The following is an 18723-nucleotide window of genomic DNA, read 5'->3' as shown; positions in this document are numbered from 1 at the left end:
ACACTGCACCACTACGAACCAGCTTGCATTACACTCACTTACTTTGTTTTCCTCTCCTGCACTCTCTCTCTCTGCCTCTCCCTCTTGAGTCTCTCACCCCCATATCTGCAGCTCTACAGCTGTTCTGTGCCGATGTAGGGCACATACCTATTGTATACAGGCCTGTAGGGGTCATTTAGTCGTGTCACCAGAGAGGTGTCTACAGCTTATGGGAGCCAGGCCACGCTCTGGTGAAAATGCCAGTTGTCCGTCGCCCCAGCTGTAAAAATAGCAGGAGATAATGGCTCACTCAAAGGCTCTCACTCCACACCCGGGCAGCCTTGCAGAGGTCACATTGCTGCCCCATTTGCACCGTTTACATTCTCTCTGTGTCTCTCTCTTGTCTTTTCCGTTCTTCCTGCAGGTGTGTGGTGTGCCCAGGCTCTGGAGATGTCCGTGGGAAAGGTGGGCGTGATCGAGGCGTTGAACGGCAGCACAGTGCTCATGCCTTGCGTCTACTCCAGCTGCATTGGCATCAAGAACCTCTACTTCAGCTGGAGCTACAACAGGACCGAGGTATATAGCTGCCACACACTTAGTCAGACTGCTGTCTTTCTTTGGCCCTTGAAAAGAATAGAATAGAATTGAAGCTTTATTTGTCATTGCATAAAATACAGAGTATCAACACAACGAAATTCAAGTTGCCACTCTTGGTCAGTGCTTTTTTTAAAAGAGCAATAAATAATTCATAAATAATAGGTAAACATACAGAAAAAACATCCCCAATATGCCCCGCCCTCTCTCTTGCTCTCACACACTCTCATCCACCCAGCCCCAAACGCAGCACAACATTTACACACAAAAATACTCTCCAGACAGAACACCAGAGCATATTTGCCGTCTACCCCAGAGATGGAAAAGAGTATGCAGGCCCTTCTCTTCTCCGGGTGTGCAATAAGGCCCACTGTTAGCATCTTTCACTGGGAATGGGTTACGCCAGAGCCATATAAAGGTAGAGTTGCGACAATGGGTGTTCAAAATTTGTTAAGGTCACGTGGTTCATGTAAACTTCAAAAAGTTCCCGGAAGTGATTGACAATGGATTAGAATGCATTAAATAAGCTACTGTTCAATGAGAGACAGAGCCACAATTTTGGGTAATTGACAGACAATAAATGCATTGATATACAATATTTATAACACAGCGTAATTATTGTGTAAACTGTGTAGTTATCCTACCATTACAACAATATTATTAAATTCCAGACCATAGCCTGCTAAATATCGGAAGGTGAGCTTTTCTTCTCCCTTTTACGTATGTGTCACTTAATATTAGTTTCTGTACAAAACCAAGACGGGAGATTCTTTAGAAAACGCAATAGCACCCACCCCATAAGTGTAGCCTAGTCCTATCTAAATTATCGTTATAAAAAAAATGACCTAGTACGTGACTCAAGAGCTGTAAACAGTGTTTTTGAGACTGCATGTAGCCTACAAAAGCGCATGGAGATTTTAATTTTGCAACGAGAAACTGTAACACAGCTAGTCTAAGTCTAACATTAACTTGTCTGAGTTGTCTCCCCAACGTTTTCTCTGGTAGTTCTTCACTGATCTGAGATAATGAGCGAACTACCTTAAGTAGCTAGCGTCTCGGGAGAATAATTTTTTTTTTAAAAGTTTTCTAACATGTGTTAACCGTAGCATTACCTACACAGTAACCCCATGGTAATGCGATGCGTGATCATAATAACATATAAAACGTGATAGTCCTTGATAAATAACCAGGCTATGAACTCATAAACAACAGCATTTTGTCACCGCTTTGTCATTCAATCGCGGTTGTGAATACAGCATTAAAATGCTAGGCTAAAGAGCTTGAGATTCAGAGAACCTGCATGGTTGTGCTCATCCTGTCAGAAACTAGCAATTTGATCAGTGATCATGCATCATATCAGCGCAAGCTTGGTTTGAAACTGGTTTCTGGGGATGGGGTTTACACGATCCTTCACTGGGCTAGTGCCTGCTGTGTTAATATGACCGTGCTAATGCTAACAGCTGCAGCTCCCTCAAATCTATATAGGCTAGCTTTTGCCAATTAAAAAAAAAAAAAAAAAAAAACAGTAGGCTACTGCTCCTAACTGAAGAAACGTTTACGTCCTATATCTTGTTTTTGTTTATTTTTCAGGACAGTCAGGGATTTGTACCCATCTGGGAAAGTATAATGCATAGCCTATGTCTCTTATGTCAGCCTTATCAAGAGAAACCATTTGTGTTTTTATGTAACCAGGAAGCATGTCAGTAGAAATAACTTTTCATATTTACGTGGGATAGATTGGAATCTTGAAATATAATAATCGTTGGGTTGCCATTACATTATGGTGGTTGGCAGGTCATTGTCTGTAGCAGTCCTGTATCTTTAGATAAAAATGTATGTGTAGTATACTCGCTCAAATTGATAACACTCGTTAATAATAAGGCAATTTTCATTCATTGTTGACATGGTCCATGGAGGCTCAGAAGGGTGTCCCGGGACCTGATGAACACGGCGCTAAAAAGCACATTTGTGTAAAATGAATGTTGCTGATGTCTGGGTTACACAAAGCTATAATGACACAATCATTATGTTTTCTTAATGACCGACAGTTTAGTTTAGTTTATAGATAAGAAATAATTTTGCCTTAAAGTAGGATAGGCCAAACGCTTGTGAAAAGGCTTGATTTACACACCCTGTAAAGTGCCATAATGGTTTACCAAATGACAGACAGTTGAATTTCTGAATAAAAAGAATGTTGGTAAAGTTTTGAAATCTTAAACGTGTAACCCCACACAAGCATAACGTGGTTGTAGGGAGGGAATGTGCTATTTTGGAATTTTACCCGGATACAACGAATAGCCTATTTTTGATTGGATGTCAGTGGCTATTTATTTTTGATTTGTCTGGTGAGTGGTGCTTATTTCTGAACCCCATGAAATCCTCTTGTATCCCCAAGGCCTCCTCTAGGCTACTAATTATGCAGATACCTTGACATCCCTAGTAATATTTCTGAGAAATGCAAGTTGTGGCGCAGGAGTGTGTGAACTTGTTGACTTGCGTGTGTCTCAATGCCCATTCGCGTGAGACTTGAGAACCCTGTTTTAAATTATCATTGTAAAACCATTTGTGTAAGCAGAAATATTGTTGTGCTGAGTTCTAAGAACAGAGAGTTCAAGTTAAATGTTGTTGTGCTGAGTTCTAAGAACAGAGAGTACAAGTTAAGTGTGCACCCAGACAGACAGGATCTGCACCCTGTCTGTGTGTGTGTGTGAGTGAGATAAGAGTATGTCACAATGAAGTCGCTATGTCTTGCTTCCTATTTTCTGTGTGCATCTGTACAATAAAAGACACAGCTTTTGGGCTGCAGAGTCAGAGACTGATGGTGTGAGGAATTCTTCCTTACATTAGCAGGCTCTCCTCTTGGTACCAGAGTTTGTGGGCAAAGCCATACTATGTGTTGTGGTTCTTGTATCTATATGTTGGGGTTAAATTCCCTGACAGTTACCAACAATGTTAACAACAAACTCAGCTTCACTGCTGCAAACAAAGTTGGCTATATGCTTCGCCATATAACAAACCAGCTAGCCACAAAATCTTTACCTTTTGTTTAGTCCACTGAAAGTTATCCACATATCAAACGATTAAATACACAGTTATGGAGGAATTGTTTTGGGGAAGCAGTTGCACTATATCCCACTTTTGCTGCCTTTAAGCCACTTAAATCCATAGCCTAGATGAGCATTGCGCATGCGTTACAACTTGTTGTGATGGTGAAGCTAAATGCCCAAGAAACGTCACGTCATAAAAGTTGTAGGCCTATAACGCAAAAACGTAATGACAGCTTGTTCGTGGTGGTGTTGTGCTGGGATAGGCGGGTTATCTTATATTCGGCTATTACGTGTGGCACATTTATTGGGCTTTTAGCCTCTTTTAATTTATTTGATGAGGAACTGATAAAGACTGAGCAGCAGAAAAGGCATAGGTATAGGCAGAAAGGCTAGGCAATCAAGGACATGGGTAGATAGATGGAGGAGAAATCAAAAATAATAAATAAAAAGTTCTATGGAGATGTGCAAAAGTTGAAGAAAGTCAGATATGTGTGTGTGTGTGTGTGTGTGTGTGTGTGTGTGTTTTTGATGTGTGATGAAATAAGAAAATAAATAAAAGGTCTGTAGCATAGGGAGAGGGATGTAAAAGTGCTAAAAGTCAAAGCTCCCCAAACTAGTGTACATCTGGGTTGGCTGCCCGTGCATGTGCCTTGTTTCATATCAGAGTGGGTTTCTAATGACAGATTTCAGCCATGGGGTTATGGTGGTCTAGTGGTTCTCTGCTCTGGAATCCCAGAAAGTTGTGTGGGCTGTCCAGGGGCTGCCACTGCTGTGCCCATAAGCAAGGCAGGAAGTGGCAGCATGGAGACTGTAAAACATTGTGATGGACGATGATATTGTGTGTGTGTGTGTGTGGGGGGTAGTAAACACTAATTAATTACCATATGTCTGTACAGAAATACATTTATAATCTACATAGAAAATAGACATACTGACCAGGGATGTAGTGGAGGCTAAACACAAGTAAACTCAGTTCCACCTGAAATTTCAAAAATAGTAGAGTTTATCCACCACTTATTAGAGTTTATCCACCTGTCAAAAGAGTTTAGTTAGTAAGTAAGTACACTGCAAAAAATGAATTCTAACCAAGTGTTATTGATCTTATATTAAGATTAAAAGATCTATTTGGTATTGTTTTTAGTATGAAAAGACTTACCTAGCGCCCTCTCGAAAGATCATTTTGACTTAATTTAAGAAGACTTTAACTTATTTTAAGGAGTCTTAATCAAGACAAATGTGCTTGTTTTTAGGACAAATTTGCTTAACGCACTGGCAGACAAATTTGCTTGTTTTCAAGATGAGATGTCTTAAAATAAGTCAATTTTTTTTTTAAATTAAGTCAAATGATTTCACAAGAAAGCGCTAGGTAAGTCTCTTTATACTGAAAACAATACCAACTAGGCCTAGTTTTTGTTTTATCTTGATATCAGATTAATAACACTTGGTTAGATTTTGTTAGATAAGCAGTTTTTGCAGTGTATATATACTCTTTTGATCCCGTGAGGGAAATTTGGTCTCTGCATTTATCCCAATCCGTGAATTAGTGAAACAGACTCAGCACACAGTTTATTCACCAATTGCAACTTTCAACATTCAAAAATGACACATTTATCACCCATTTCGTCCGAAAATTCTAAAACAACAATGTTTTTTTAATACTTCAAAATAACATTTGATAAATGAACCTTACATTTTCAGTATGTAGATTTGAACAAAATCTGGTTTGGTTCTTACCGGGGCTTTTACTGCCTGAAATATTAAATTTTGTTTACCGCGCTCGGAGGTTAGTGCTGGCTTGGTGAGTCGTCTACTTCCACCCTTTCAACGGCACATGAACGGTTAGACTGAGAATTCTCGTCGCTACCTATAAATTCCACTAGAGCTCCAAGCGGATTTGTACACGCAGCCTTACAACACTGTTTATAGCTCTTCGAGTCACGGTAAAATGTAATTTTTGGTACATAGCTAATTTAAGCCCCTTACACACTGCCAAAATCCCCGCAAAATAATGTACCAAATTCAATCCAATCCAATCCACTTTATTTATATAGCACAGTTTAAACAAACACAAGGTTCCCAAAGTGCTGTACAGCAAGATAAGAAACACACAAGACACCACAGAAGCACAATAATAGGATAAAGTATTAAAATTAAAAGAGATAAAAACTAACTAAAATAAATGTAAAAAAAATAAAAGTAAAAAGACATAAAAACTAAAATAAAAGTAAAAAAAAAATAGAAGAATATGCAAGGCTATCACACAAGTCTGACTAAATTCAAAGTTTCACTCCAGAAACACTTTGTTGTAGCCTATTGACCTTGCGCAAAACTTGCGACAACAGTCTTTACCCTTACAAACTGTCATGTAATATACAGTTTCTGGCATCCATAACAAAAGCATTTGTAGATGAATGATCAACATAGCTGACTCATCTATAGGGAATAACAACGTTGTTCTCCTTCAATAACATGACGCACTACTTTATTTCAGGCATGAAAACGGGTCAGGGGTGAAAAAGGTGAGAAGGGCGCGCGAAGAGGGAAATGGCCGTTTCATAGCAAAACAAGCGCTAGTGACATTGTTGCCAACAGTGCATAGCTTCCATGGAGTATGAAGTTGCCTAATACCAGAGATTTATGAAGAAAACAAACTACACAATGACTAATTTTTACATTTTTTTTTTATAAATTTCTTCTTTTTGGCTTGGGCCTAAGTGTGAAGGGGCCCACTTGCGCTGTTTGGCAACATGCTTCAGCCTGGCCCTCCTCTCTTCCTCAGTAATCTACATGAGTTTTCTTTCTTTCTTTCTTTATTTCTTTGTGCCAGAAGTTATCAGACATTTCTGAAGATTTCATAGGCCTAATGGATACTTCATAGTAGACTATTAGAATAAGTCTGAATAAGATAAGTCTGAATATTTGTTGGACCAAACCAGGTAATAAATAAACTTAGGTAGGGTAGACTAGGCTTTAATTTGTAAAATTGGTTTTAAATGTTTTAACCTGCAGCTAGACTACTTACAGATTGTGGCATTGTGCTAGTGTGTTTAACCAACCAATAAAGTTGTGTGAACAGTGTTCACATTACATGTTAAACCCTGTAGACACAGACTAGGCCTACTGATCAGGCCACTGAACGTTTCTTAAAAGACAGCATTACCATGTCAAACACTGCTTTTGTCTCTGAACTCGACAAAACGCACCAGCCTAGTTTAGGAGCATTTCATTCAACTATTTAGTTATTCACATTAGCCTTTGCTATACTGATAAAGTATGCCTATTTGCTTCACCTTTTGTCGATCTCGATGGCTCAAACTGCACGTATTCTTCATCAAATGAACTCGTTATGTCTATATTTCTGTCCAATATTGCTAACTTTAACAACAGCCTATGCTACGTTGCTACACCAATCTCAACGTCTTTTTCTGACAGAAGTGGAAAGTTTCAACTAGCCCACCTGTGACATCAACTAGATGTACCGCATAGCGGTACAAAATATGACCGCCGCTCAGTCCTGTACATCCATTCCGCGAAAATAATTAATATTAATGAATTTGTCTCTATCCTCAACTTTTGTGTATGCTTGTTTGGAATGTGTGTTTGCGGGCCGCACACAAAGTAGCCTACTGGCACTGCAAAGGTGAATAGATTTGTAGCACTTGCCAAAAAATTTGTAGCATTGTTATTTAAATCTAAAACCTTTAAAATATCTAAACAATCACAAGTAGGGCAGTTCATCACAGTCCATCCATTGCAACTGGACTGATTAAAGGTACCTGTAGGCTACAGTACATTGTATTTGGGAAAAGCAGAAGGTAGCAGCATATTGTATTTATTTATTTATATTAAACAAAACAATCCCTGTCAGTTCCATGCAGTTTTCAACAGCTATCAAGAAGAGAGGTCATGTCATGGATTTTTGTGAATGTTTCTTCTTCTACATACGCATAAGTTTAGTCATCTAGTTCATATGATATTCAGCTTTATTGTCAATGCACAAACTAAATACCAGTAGTCTAAAACAAAATGCCGTTTTACCCAGTGGTGCAAATAACTGACATGTCCAAAAGGGCCTTCATGAAATGCGTTTCTAGACTGTTCATACACATTTTAACGGGCCAAGTTGAAGAGCTACTGTCCGTCATTGTTTGTGCAAATAATATGCTGATTCATGTTCCCTTGCATTTTGCAACTAAGAGGTCCATGGTTAGTCTGGCTTTCGCCAGACAAAGGTCAATCTTTTAAGAAATCGAAAAAGGTATCGCCGGCAGATCAGGCTGAGTTCACCCAGCCTAGTCCATGGTAGGCGCCCAATAGAAATATTGTTTAATTTTGCGATTGAGATATCCACGCACTGGCGCCCCCCTTGCGACGTGTTCGCCCCCCGGTTTCAGAGCTATTCTAAATGCAAAAATGCATAGAGGGAGTTATGACAAAACCGTGACTGTTAACAAACTATAAGCTATATAAGGTAGGCCCTATGCTAGACCTATTACACAACATAAATGGTCACTAGGCTATGCTTGCGACCCAAATAAAATCCCCTTTGGGAACCAATGGCTTATAGTATCAAGCGGACTTAAGCTGCCACCTCTTGGCGAAAAGTTAATAGTTTTGCATATCAGTAGTAATACATTTCACGCAGCTGTGTGAATCACGGAAAGCGACACTTCTAAATGGAACCTAACCCACTGTACAGTAGCTCAAGGTCTGTGGCTAAAGCAGCCATAATGAAAGCATAGACTACTACTACCAAGCTGGAATCAAAGCACATCGACTCCCCTCTCACACCCTAAACACGCACTTCGAACAAACAAAAAACGTCTCAGTCTCACGGTATAGCCATAGGCAAAACTGTATTGGACCGGTGTAACGTTGGTACTAAATCATCCATCGCAAAGAATGATTTTTGTAGCACGTGCAACAAATATGTGTAGGTACAGCCCTGCCCTGGAGACATCTCTCAACGTGCGCTCTAAAACATTTGGTTTAAATGGAGATGTAGATCACGGGTGCGTTAATAAATCTACATTGCGGCGAGTTGACACAAATTATTCACTTTGACGAATTTATGTAGTTTCAGTCCTAGTTACTTCACTTTGAGCCATGCTCTTCCTTACTTGAATCACCTTTGAAAATAGATGATTGAAGTAGCCTATATGAGTGTTTGGGAATGAACGTTGACTCAGATGCTTTTTGAGACTTTGAGCTAAATGTCCCAGCCCGGTGTTTAGGATGCATCATAGACAGGTTATCTTTCAGGTAGCCTATATATTTTCCATTAGAAAACCATCACGTAGCGAACGTGTTATGGCTAACTCACTTAGCTCCTGTTACTGTAGCCTAGGTTACGGTCATAAGCTAATGAGATGACAGTCGAAAGATGCAATTAGTGCTGTTATCAATTTTCTTGGTAGCCTATAACCGCATTTATGGTTTTCTAAAAATACATCAATAATCAAATTGGCCTCCATCACTCAACCAATGCTAACGGTTAACATTATTTTACCTACTCTAGGCTATTGATATAACTTAAGATTAACGTAGCCTACCTGCAGTAAAAACCAAGCATGTCAGATAAACATTCTCAGATTTATTTCGGCTTCAAGAAGAAATGGGAATTACATGTCATGCAGAAATCATCCTACCCTTATTAGACGTTCTCTGCGGTAAACTACAGTCTTGTCCTTGTAGGAAGCGTAGTGTCTTTCCAACCCACTTTAGATTAAAGGGACACCAGGCAACGTTTTCGTGTTAATTAATCATCTTCGTAAGTCGGTATATGGTTAAATGACTCATTACGGGGCGAATGAAGGCTCTCTCGCCCACCCCCTACTGCCTGTAGGAAGAATATCCCACTTGCAAGTTCGGTGTATCCTACCCACGAATCGAAGCAGCATCAGTTTACAGCACAGAGGCAGGCTAACAAAACGCTTAGAGATTGTTGCAAAGCGTGTGTATAATGGCAGAGCCGGGCTAAGAAGCAGCGAAAACCCTTGACGGAAGACGCAAAAGAAAAAGGAAAAGAGCTTCAGACCGAGGGAGGGGGAGTTTCGTAGAGAAAAAGCATCAGACTTGCCTGGTGTCCCTTTAACTTCCAACAAAATTAAGTCTCACTGCAACGATGCGCCATCTGGTGGACAAATGACTACGTGACGCCAATACTGGAAATGCAGCCAAATTATTATGATGAATATTTGGTTTTCCTTTAATCCTACTGAACTTGTAATTATGTATCGCCCGTTGTAATTGCCGTGTGTGTGTGTGCGTGTGTATATGTGTGCACCACCATCTACAGGCCAATGAGTGTACAGTCACTAAATGTACACATACCTTAATTTTTTTAGACCCCCCCATGGATGAAATTCTACGAAACTTGGCATACCCCCAGAGAATGTCAGGTTAATCATACACATAAAATTTGGTGCAGATCTGAACATCTTAACTGAAGAGAGGGGCGATTAAAGCAGAATGATATTGCATTTAATTTTTTTACCGGGGGGTGCAAATCACAAATGAGTGATTATGAGCTAGGTTGATGTGGGCCCTTGAGACCAACATACCATAAAAATGTCTTTATCCTCGGTGCCACGGTTCAGGTCGTTATTTAGGAAAAACTGCATTTTTTGGGTTTCAGGGGCCCAGCTGGGGAGGGCCCCCGTGACCAAACAAAATTTTTCCATAAAAGTCTAGTGAGGCTACATACCCACCAAATTTCATGTGCCCTGGTGGTTCGGTGTCCCGGGTATTGATGACCAAAAATTCAGGAAGTAGATGACGGGGGAAAAAAAAAAAAAAAAAAAAAACTTTGACAATCACTATATGACCGCTTCACTAGCGGCGGTCATAATAAGAATCTCTCCTCGCCGGGCTCACATTCCAGACATTTCAGACGTATATCTGTAGTCACACAGACAGGGAGGCTATTCCAGCGCAAGCGTTCTGTTCGCGTTGCATCTGCGGCAAAATTTAGCTTTCACAGTTTAATAGGCTAAATGCATAGGGGCTGCATTCACATAATCGTTGCTGGATCAGACAAAGTTTTTAATTGGGCTCTTGTCTTACAAGATGCGTTCGCGTCTGCGTGTGATTTGTAAACTCAGTTGTAACCCCCACACACACACACACACACACACACATGCACACACACTGCGCCAACCACGTAAGTCCCCTATTTTGGATTCAAAATGGCGTTTTCATGCCTGTTATTTTCATACATTAATTTGATTAACAGGCTATAGGCTACATGGCAATCAAGCACACTGAAAATGTTTTCTGTTCACTGTATCATATTTTATTTTCAGTTGTCAAAAGTTATGAGGGTAAAATTAATGATAATCCCTAGTTCGGAAAATCATGCTTACGTTTACGTTCACCCTCCAAAAAAGCACGTCAGCACTCAGCACTCAGTACAGCATGCCTATTAAAAGGCTTTGCAGTAGGATTGTCCAATGGTCAATCTATTGCTTCAATTTGTGTTTTATGTGACGTGCCAATACTGGGTTCATGCTGTTTTACGCAAGATTAAAATGTTTATCGACTACGTAATTTGGTCAATCTATTGTCTCCCAACTGTGTTTAATGTGACATGCTGAAGCTACATTCATGCATTGTTTTGCTCCGGTTGAAAATGTTTCTGTGTAATTTGTCAGCTGTGATCAAATGCATTCAGTAAATTCTACTTTTATGTCATAAATATAACATGCCTATGATTCATATACAGATATTTAATCTAGGCCTCTCTTACGTTCAATCAAATTCGCTTTGCCCACCCGTTTTTTTTTCTTCTGTGCCCACCCATTTGAATATTTCTATACGCCACTGTTTTAGATCCAAACGTAAATTGACCAAGAAGAGCCAAACGTCTTTGTCTACTGCGTTTAAGATCATTGAGGGCCAGATGTACTAACGCTTTTGCGCCCACTTCAGGCGTATGTTTCGCAACGTGCGTGTAAAATCATTGCGAGGTATGTACAAACAGGCCGCAATGATGTAAAAGCGCAAACTGCCTGTCGCGGGAGCTGAAAATGGCTAATTGCGATTTTCGTGTCAAGCATATGCATTCATGGGAGGATCCAGGGGAAAATGGGAGTTTAGTGTAAAAAGATGGGAGGGGAAGCGTAAAGAACGCCTAATTATGTATTCCGCGGTATGTACAAAGACTGCTCCTGAAAGTGCACGTATATTCTGCGCCTAAATACTTCCGCCTTGTAAAAGCAGGTGTTAATCCAAATCGCAGTTCAATGCAACAATAAGAGAACCTTTCAAAGACAACAGAATCACTATTTAGAGCACAAGTTTTTGTACTATCAAAAGCAACCTTAACTTTCGTTGGCCTTTCAAATGGTTTTTACTAGTAAAAGACACATAGCACAAGCGGTGCCAGACCAAGTGTTGTCCTGTGTTCTGGACAACAAGCACTCTGTTAATTGATTCTCTGTTTTGAGGATTGTGAAGACAAGGAGTGCTGTTGTGACCATGAACTGGAATGTCTGCATGTTCTGCCAAGAAGTGAACATGAAGTGAAAGTGAATATTGGCAGCCTCAGAATATGACCAGATCCTTTCAGTCCATCTTGCCTGTGACTAGGGCAGGCTGGTGGCAGTTCCTGGGGATGGCAGAGCACTAATATTAGCCACACAAATAAGGATTTGTGCCAAGAGAGATGAGCAAGCCATTAGGAATGTCTGATCAGCAAGGTTAGAGGTCAAAAAGAAGCAAATAGATGGAAGAACTAGGCAACTATGCATTATGAAGTATGGAGAAGGAGATAGAGGATATTCTGTCTGTTCTGAGTGAGAAAAACCGGGCCAGCTCTCCAGGGCAGCCCTAGGGTTAGGCAGGGGGCTGTGGCTCCCTCCAAGCCCTAGGGTTAGGGCTAGGTCTGAGGTGTGGGTGGGTGTTTGCAGGAAGCGTGGGGCCCAGGGAGCTGGGGCTATGCTGGAGTCAATGCGCTCCTTCCGCTCATGGCTAGCCTAGGCCACGGAGGGGAGTCTCCATTGTGTGTGTGAGAGCGGGACAAGGAGAGGCTGTGTGAGTTTTATGCTGCTGCAGGTAGTCTTTTATTTATTTATTTATTTATTTTTATTGCAAACACCATTGACATTACAGAAAATGCAACACTACAACAACATGCACAAGAATACTACATCAGACAAACAGATCTACATTACACAAACACATACTGTAACTTAACAAGACATCACATTGACATGGCTTATTAACACAACATAACATTAATAACAGAAAGGCTAAGGATGATTTGCGTCCAGGATGATTACAGATATGATTATCAGGGATGAAATTGATGTCCGGAATGACAAGAAGGGGGGATGGGGGGGTGCGGATGGTAGCTCTGAGAGTGTGAATGAGGTGGTATTGGGATGGGGGTGTGGGTGGGGGGTAAGGGGTAGTGAGTGTGTGAGGATGTATGTGTGTGAGTGTGTGTGTGTGTGTGTGTGTGTGTGCATATGTGTAAGGTTGGCTTGCTGTTGGGCTAGGAGGAGAGAAGCTGGAACACAGAGAGGGAGGGTTTCAGAGGAGAGGAGTTGTAATTATTCTGTTAAAGATGAGTGTAATAATAAAAATAACTGATTGCCTGACTGATTGACAACCTGGGCACCCATTAATGGCCACAGTTCCACCCAGCCCCCGCAGTTATGGCGACGAGCTGACAGAGGGGAGGACCTGCGTGCCACCCAGGCCCCCAGCATATGCACACGTCCCCCACTACCACGACCAACCACACCTTGCCCCCAGAACTCCACCCAACACGCCACTCTTGACCTAAATATGTATGTGAATGGCTAGGTTGAGAGCTCTATCTAGTGTGTAGCATTAAAAGAAGTGGGCATGCATGGTGAATATCTGTCAGGATTTCCCCATGCACACCACACTTACCCTGTGTAAGATGTATGCCTCCTCTGTAATGTGTGCATTAAAATAAGTGAGGCATGCAGATAGACACCTGGTGAGGTATCTACCTGCACTCCACCCTTACCCTAGCCTGTTTTGTAGTTTTGTTTATGTTTTATGAATGTCACCAAATATGTAGTGCAATTAAAAGAGAGTAATCGTGCTGTGTGCTTCCAGGACAAGGCATGGGCATGAGCGTATGAGGAGGGTGCACAACGGGGGCCCAGGGCCAATAGATAACCCACAGGACCCAACCAATGCAAACCCACACAGCGACCCGCCAGGACCGAGTCTCCCAAGCCATCCAATGGGGCCCCGGCAATATAACGATGAGAGAGGCAGAGAGAGTGAAATTAGAAAAGTTATCAGAGATGTAAATAGAAGGGGAAGGGGAAGAAGGGGATGCTATTTATTTGCTATCAATAATAATAATAATAATAATAGTAATAATAATAATAATAATAATAACAATAATAGTTCCAGCTACCATCCCCTGCCCAGTGTTCGAGGATATGTGTATCTGTTGATGAAGTGTGTTGGTGTGGAGATGGATCTCAGGCAAAGAGGGTCAGGACTGTAAGTAGGTGATAAAGGGGTACCAAGGAGAGGTTGTATCCTGAGTATTGATTAAGTTTGTAGTTGATAGGTTTTCTAATGATATATAGTCTGTTAACAAGTTTTTCCAATGAGTGATGTGAACATTGTTCCTAGATTTCCAGTTCACGAGGATTGTTTTCTTGGCGATAGTCAGCGCTGCCAGCAGTGCTTTATTGCAGGAGTTGCTTAAATTGACTGTGGATGTATCACCAAGTATGCATAAGGAAGGGGATGCTGGGATGTGACACCAAAGATGGAAGAGAGAGATTTTGTGACACTCACCCAGAAGTGGTTGATTGGAGTGCAATGCCAAACCGCATGGATGTATGTGTCTGGGTTATTTTGAGTGCAGTGAGAGCATAGATCCGAACCAAACCCCATTTTAGCCAATTTATGTGCAGTGAAGTGAAATCTGTGAAGAACCTTGTATTGTATTAGTTGTAGATTACTGTTCTTTGTCATAAGGTAGATGTTTTTGCACATTTTGGTCCAGAAGTCGGCACTGGAAGTAATTGATAAGTCTGATTCCCATTTGTGATATGGCAGGCCAATTGTTTTTTCTGAACGAGATATAATTTTGTAAATTTGGGAGAGTATTTTTTTGGGAGAGGGAATATTAAGCAGCTCTGAGATTGGTGGGGGAATGTCAAGGTTAGCTGTCTGGATGTTAATTTTTCCTAGGATAGATGATTTAATTTGCAGGTATTGTAAGAAGTGTTTACTCTCGATGCCGTGCTTCTGGACCAAACAGGAAAATGAGGCCAGATTATTGTCTTGAAGAATGTGTTGAAGGTGAGTGATACCCTTTCCCATCCATGTGTGAAAGTTAAGTGTTTTTTTATTGACAGTGAAATCTGGGTTATTCCAAATCGGGGTGTGAATTGATGGTGCTATAGGTGAATCAGTGATGTGGTAGAATCTCCACCAGGCTGTCAGAGTAGATGAAATTGTTGGGGCTTTGAAGGATGGATGTTTTTTGATTGACTGGCTGCAGAAAGTGAGATCTGAGATTTTAATTTCTTTACAGATTGTTTGTTCTAGGTCTAACCAGGTGTTGTCTGAGGGGGTGGGGTGTAGCCATTTGTAAATTAAGTGGAGCTGATTGGCCAGGGCATAGTGCTGGAAGTGTGGGGCCTCTAGTCCTCCCAGTGTTTTTGGTTTTTGGAGAGTGGTGAGTTTGATCGTTGGGGTCTTATCTTTCCAGTAGAATTTAGTGATTAATGAATTGAGAGACTTAAACCAGAGTGGGCTGGGCTGGGTTGGAATCATAGAGAGTAAATAGTTTATTTTGGGCAGTATTGTCATTTTGATTACTGAGATTCTGCCCATGATGGATAATGGGAGGTTCTTCCAGCGTTGAAGGTCATCATCTATTGAAGTGATTAGAGGGGAATAATTTAGGCTAAATAAGTCTGTCGGCCTGGGGAAGACTTTTAACCCTAAGTAAGTGATATAGTTAGTGCAGAGTGGAATAGGTGAAGAGTTGGCCGTCACATCCAAGCTGTTGGGATGTAATGGGATAATTGCAGATTTATTCCAATTGATTGAGTATTCAGAAATTTTAGAGAATGTGTCAATGAGTTTGATGGTTTCTTTTACTGATGTTGTGGGGTCTTGAAGAAAGAGAAGAATGTCGTCGACATAAAGGCTGATTTTGTGATGCATATATGGAGTCTGGACACCTTTGATGAGGGGGTTCTGACGGATGTCAGCTGCTAGGGGTTCAATGAAGATTGTAAATGGGGAGGGGAAGAGTGGGCTTTGCTGCGCCGCGGTCATAATAATCAATACGGGAATAGGAGTGGTGGACCGGAGAGAAAAAAGAGTAGCATTTGGAGTCTGGGTGCTGAAGCCGCCAACAATCGCCAAGGCCAGAATCGCTCATGAACTGTTTTATTGTTTTTGTGGATTGCCAGATTCGTTTGCTTTTAGAGTGATCAGATCTGTCAATTGTGGGGTCTAACACTGTATTGAAGTCGCCATGCATTATGATGGGACAGCCAGATAGAGTTGAGATGGAGGTGAAGAGGTTCTGAAAGAAAACTGGGTTGTCTGTATTAGGGCCATAAACATTAGCAATTGTTACAAGGGTATTGTGAATTGAGATGTTTATGATGACAAAACGTCCTTCTGGGTCTGTGATGGTGGCGTTATGGATGAATGAGATTCTTGTGTTAATCAGAACGCAAACTCCCCTTTGTTTTGTATTGTAATGAGCTGAGAAAATGTGATTAAATTGTCCTGATTTGATATGGGTGTAGTCTGATTCTGAGAGATGAGTTTCTTGTAGGAGACATATGTCAGCTTTTAAACTATCCAAATGATTTAAGATTTTGAGCCTCTTCGCCTGAGATCCAATCCCACGGATGTTCCAGGTCAGGAATGTAAGTGGTACCATGTTGTGATTGTACAGTTATGAAAATGTTTGATAAGATGGGTATTGTGTGTGTGAGAGTGTGTGCAGGTGTCCATTAGATAGGAGAGGTAGATGGGGGGTGGAGGAATAGGTATGGAATGTGGTGTGTGAATGAGATGTAAAGGGTAGGGGCTGAGAAGAATATAGAGAATAAGGAGGTAGGAATTTGGTTCTGGAGTGGTGACAGCATGAAAATTTCCTGTTTAGCATTGAAAACATACAGATCATAATTTGACTTTAGCCTATAGACATAATAAACAAACACAGACAGGACACACAAGCAAACATGTAGACAAAACACCATGAATAACATTAAGCATTGAGAGAGCAAAAGAGAATGGGTGGGTAGGGGGAGCAAAAGGAGTGAAACATAAGAAGAGAGAAGAGAGAGGTGATCCAAGCAGCAGTAGGCTACAGTGGGTTAGAGAGAGTTAAAGGTTGACAATGTTATAATCAAGATGAGTGTTGGCGTGAGGTATAATGTGCTGCTGCAGGTAGTCTCACTAATGAAAGAAGACCATAACCTATGTGAAATAGCAACAAAATAGAAACGTAATGGCCTGTATAGTGGTCACACTACAGGGGGCACAGATTTGATTTGAGGGGGCACCGCCACAAGTATGGCAGACAAATCCCTAAACAGAATAACTACCTTGCGCCCTCCGGTGCTTGGGCCCTAATAACAACAAACATAAACATTAATGAATCTCACTGCCTCCTCCCAACAGCCACTGTGTGAGGGCTTGATACCAATGGAGGGCATTGATCCTCATGTGGTCATCCTGAACGAGCGCGTGGAGTTTGTGGGTTCCAGTAAGACGAGCAACATCTCCATCATCTTCAAGAACATCACCTTTGAGGACGCGGGGGACTACATCTGCTTCGGCAAAAACCCCAAGGAGAAGGGCCGCAACCACAGTGCCACCCTGACCCTCATAGTTGTCGATGAACGTAGGTTCTCCCCAAAACATTAGGGGCTGTTTATTTTCTTATGCATGTATCATGCCGGTTGCTAGACTAAAAGCATTTTCCAGTGGAGATTCTAGGACTAGGATTAAAGGTGTTATATGTAAGAATGACCACTAGTGTTTAGAACAGGCATTGCAGTCCAAAATCAAAACATTTGAGAGCATTAAATACTGTAGGCTAATCTGGCATTCCAAAGCAAAATCAAAACATTTCAGAGCATTAAATAGGCTAATCTGGCAGTCCAAAGCAAAATCAAAACATTTCAGAGCATTAAATAGGCTAATCTGGCAGACCAAAGCAAAATCAAAACATTTGAGAGCTTTAAATAGGCTAATCTGGCAGTACAACGGTTGAAATGCTACTACTGTAGCATTCGCTGGCTGCAAATGAACGTTTGAATTGTGAATATCCTGGCTGTACCATTGTTGTCAGTGAAGCCAGAATTAGCATGTTTCTTTAATGTCAGATGTCATGTTATGGTCACTGTACGATTTATTACAGTATATGTCTTATATATAGCACCTAGCACATATAGCACCTTTAATCCAGCTACAGGGACCTGGTCCTAAATCATCACAATGCACACACCAAACAATAACCAACGTTTTTACAAGAGGGAACACACACTCTAAATGTTTTTCTCTTTGTTAACTTAAAATTGATGTAATCAACATTTAATAATCTTCATAAAGTTCATCATTATCTTAATGTTTCTGTCTTTTCTCATTTGTAAAACACTTTGAATTGTTATTGTGAATGAATTGTGCTCTATGAATAAATAACCTTGCCTGACCTTTCACTTTTCAACACTTTCGAGCTGTGTGATGCTAACCACTCTCTGTCCTTGTGGCCTATCTTCTCTTCCCAACACCACACTCCTGGTCTGGGTAGTGCGGGAAGTGGACAACACACTCACCGTTATCATCATGTCAGTGGTTGGAGGGGTCATCGGATTCATTGTCTTAGCCATGGTCATCAAATCCCTTGTGCTCCACATTCTCGGCAAGGTCCAAGAGAAAAAGTAAGTTGACAATGTGTGTGTGTGTGAGTGTGTTTGTGTAGGTGTGTCTGTGTAAAAATGCCAGTAATCGTTAAAAAAAATCTTTTGTAATGTTGTGACTTTTTATTGTTGTTGTTTTTTTTCTCTCAAGACTGTCTTGCCAAGAAAGTGAAACAGAAAAGGGTAGGGAAGGGGAATCTATGCAG

The 18723-nt window shown here is 41.0% G+C and overlaps 1 protein-coding gene across 2 annotated transcripts in view; it reads left to right on the top strand.

Moving 5' to 3' along the window:
• scn4ba (sodium channel, voltage-gated, type IV, beta a) overlaps positions 1-18723 on the top strand; it is a 64807-nt gene that overhangs the window by 38821 nt on the left and 7263 nt on the right. The window contains exons 3-6 of one of the 2 annotated variants that reach the window (XM_048264105.1): positions 404-555; positions 17277-17499; positions 18409-18538; positions 18669-18700. In XM_048264105.1, the coding sequence (XP_048120062.1) occupies positions 404-555; positions 17277-17499; positions 18409-18538; positions 18669-18700 (537 nt within the window). The remainder of the gene's footprint in view (positions 1-403; positions 556-17276; positions 17500-18408; positions 18539-18668; positions 18701-18723) is intronic. The other variant, XM_048264104.1, reaches the window with a different exon arrangement.

This window comes from Alosa alosa, chromosome 15 (assembly GCF_017589495.1).
Source record: "Alosa alosa isolate M-15738 ecotype Scorff River chromosome 15, AALO_Geno_1.1, whole genome shotgun sequence".
Classification (NCBI taxonomy): domain Eukaryota; kingdom Metazoa; phylum Chordata; class Actinopteri; order Clupeiformes; family Clupeidae; genus Alosa; species Alosa alosa.
The sequence above is the reverse complement of the archived record's forward strand: the minus strand, read 5'-3'. Positions and strand labels throughout refer to the sequence as shown.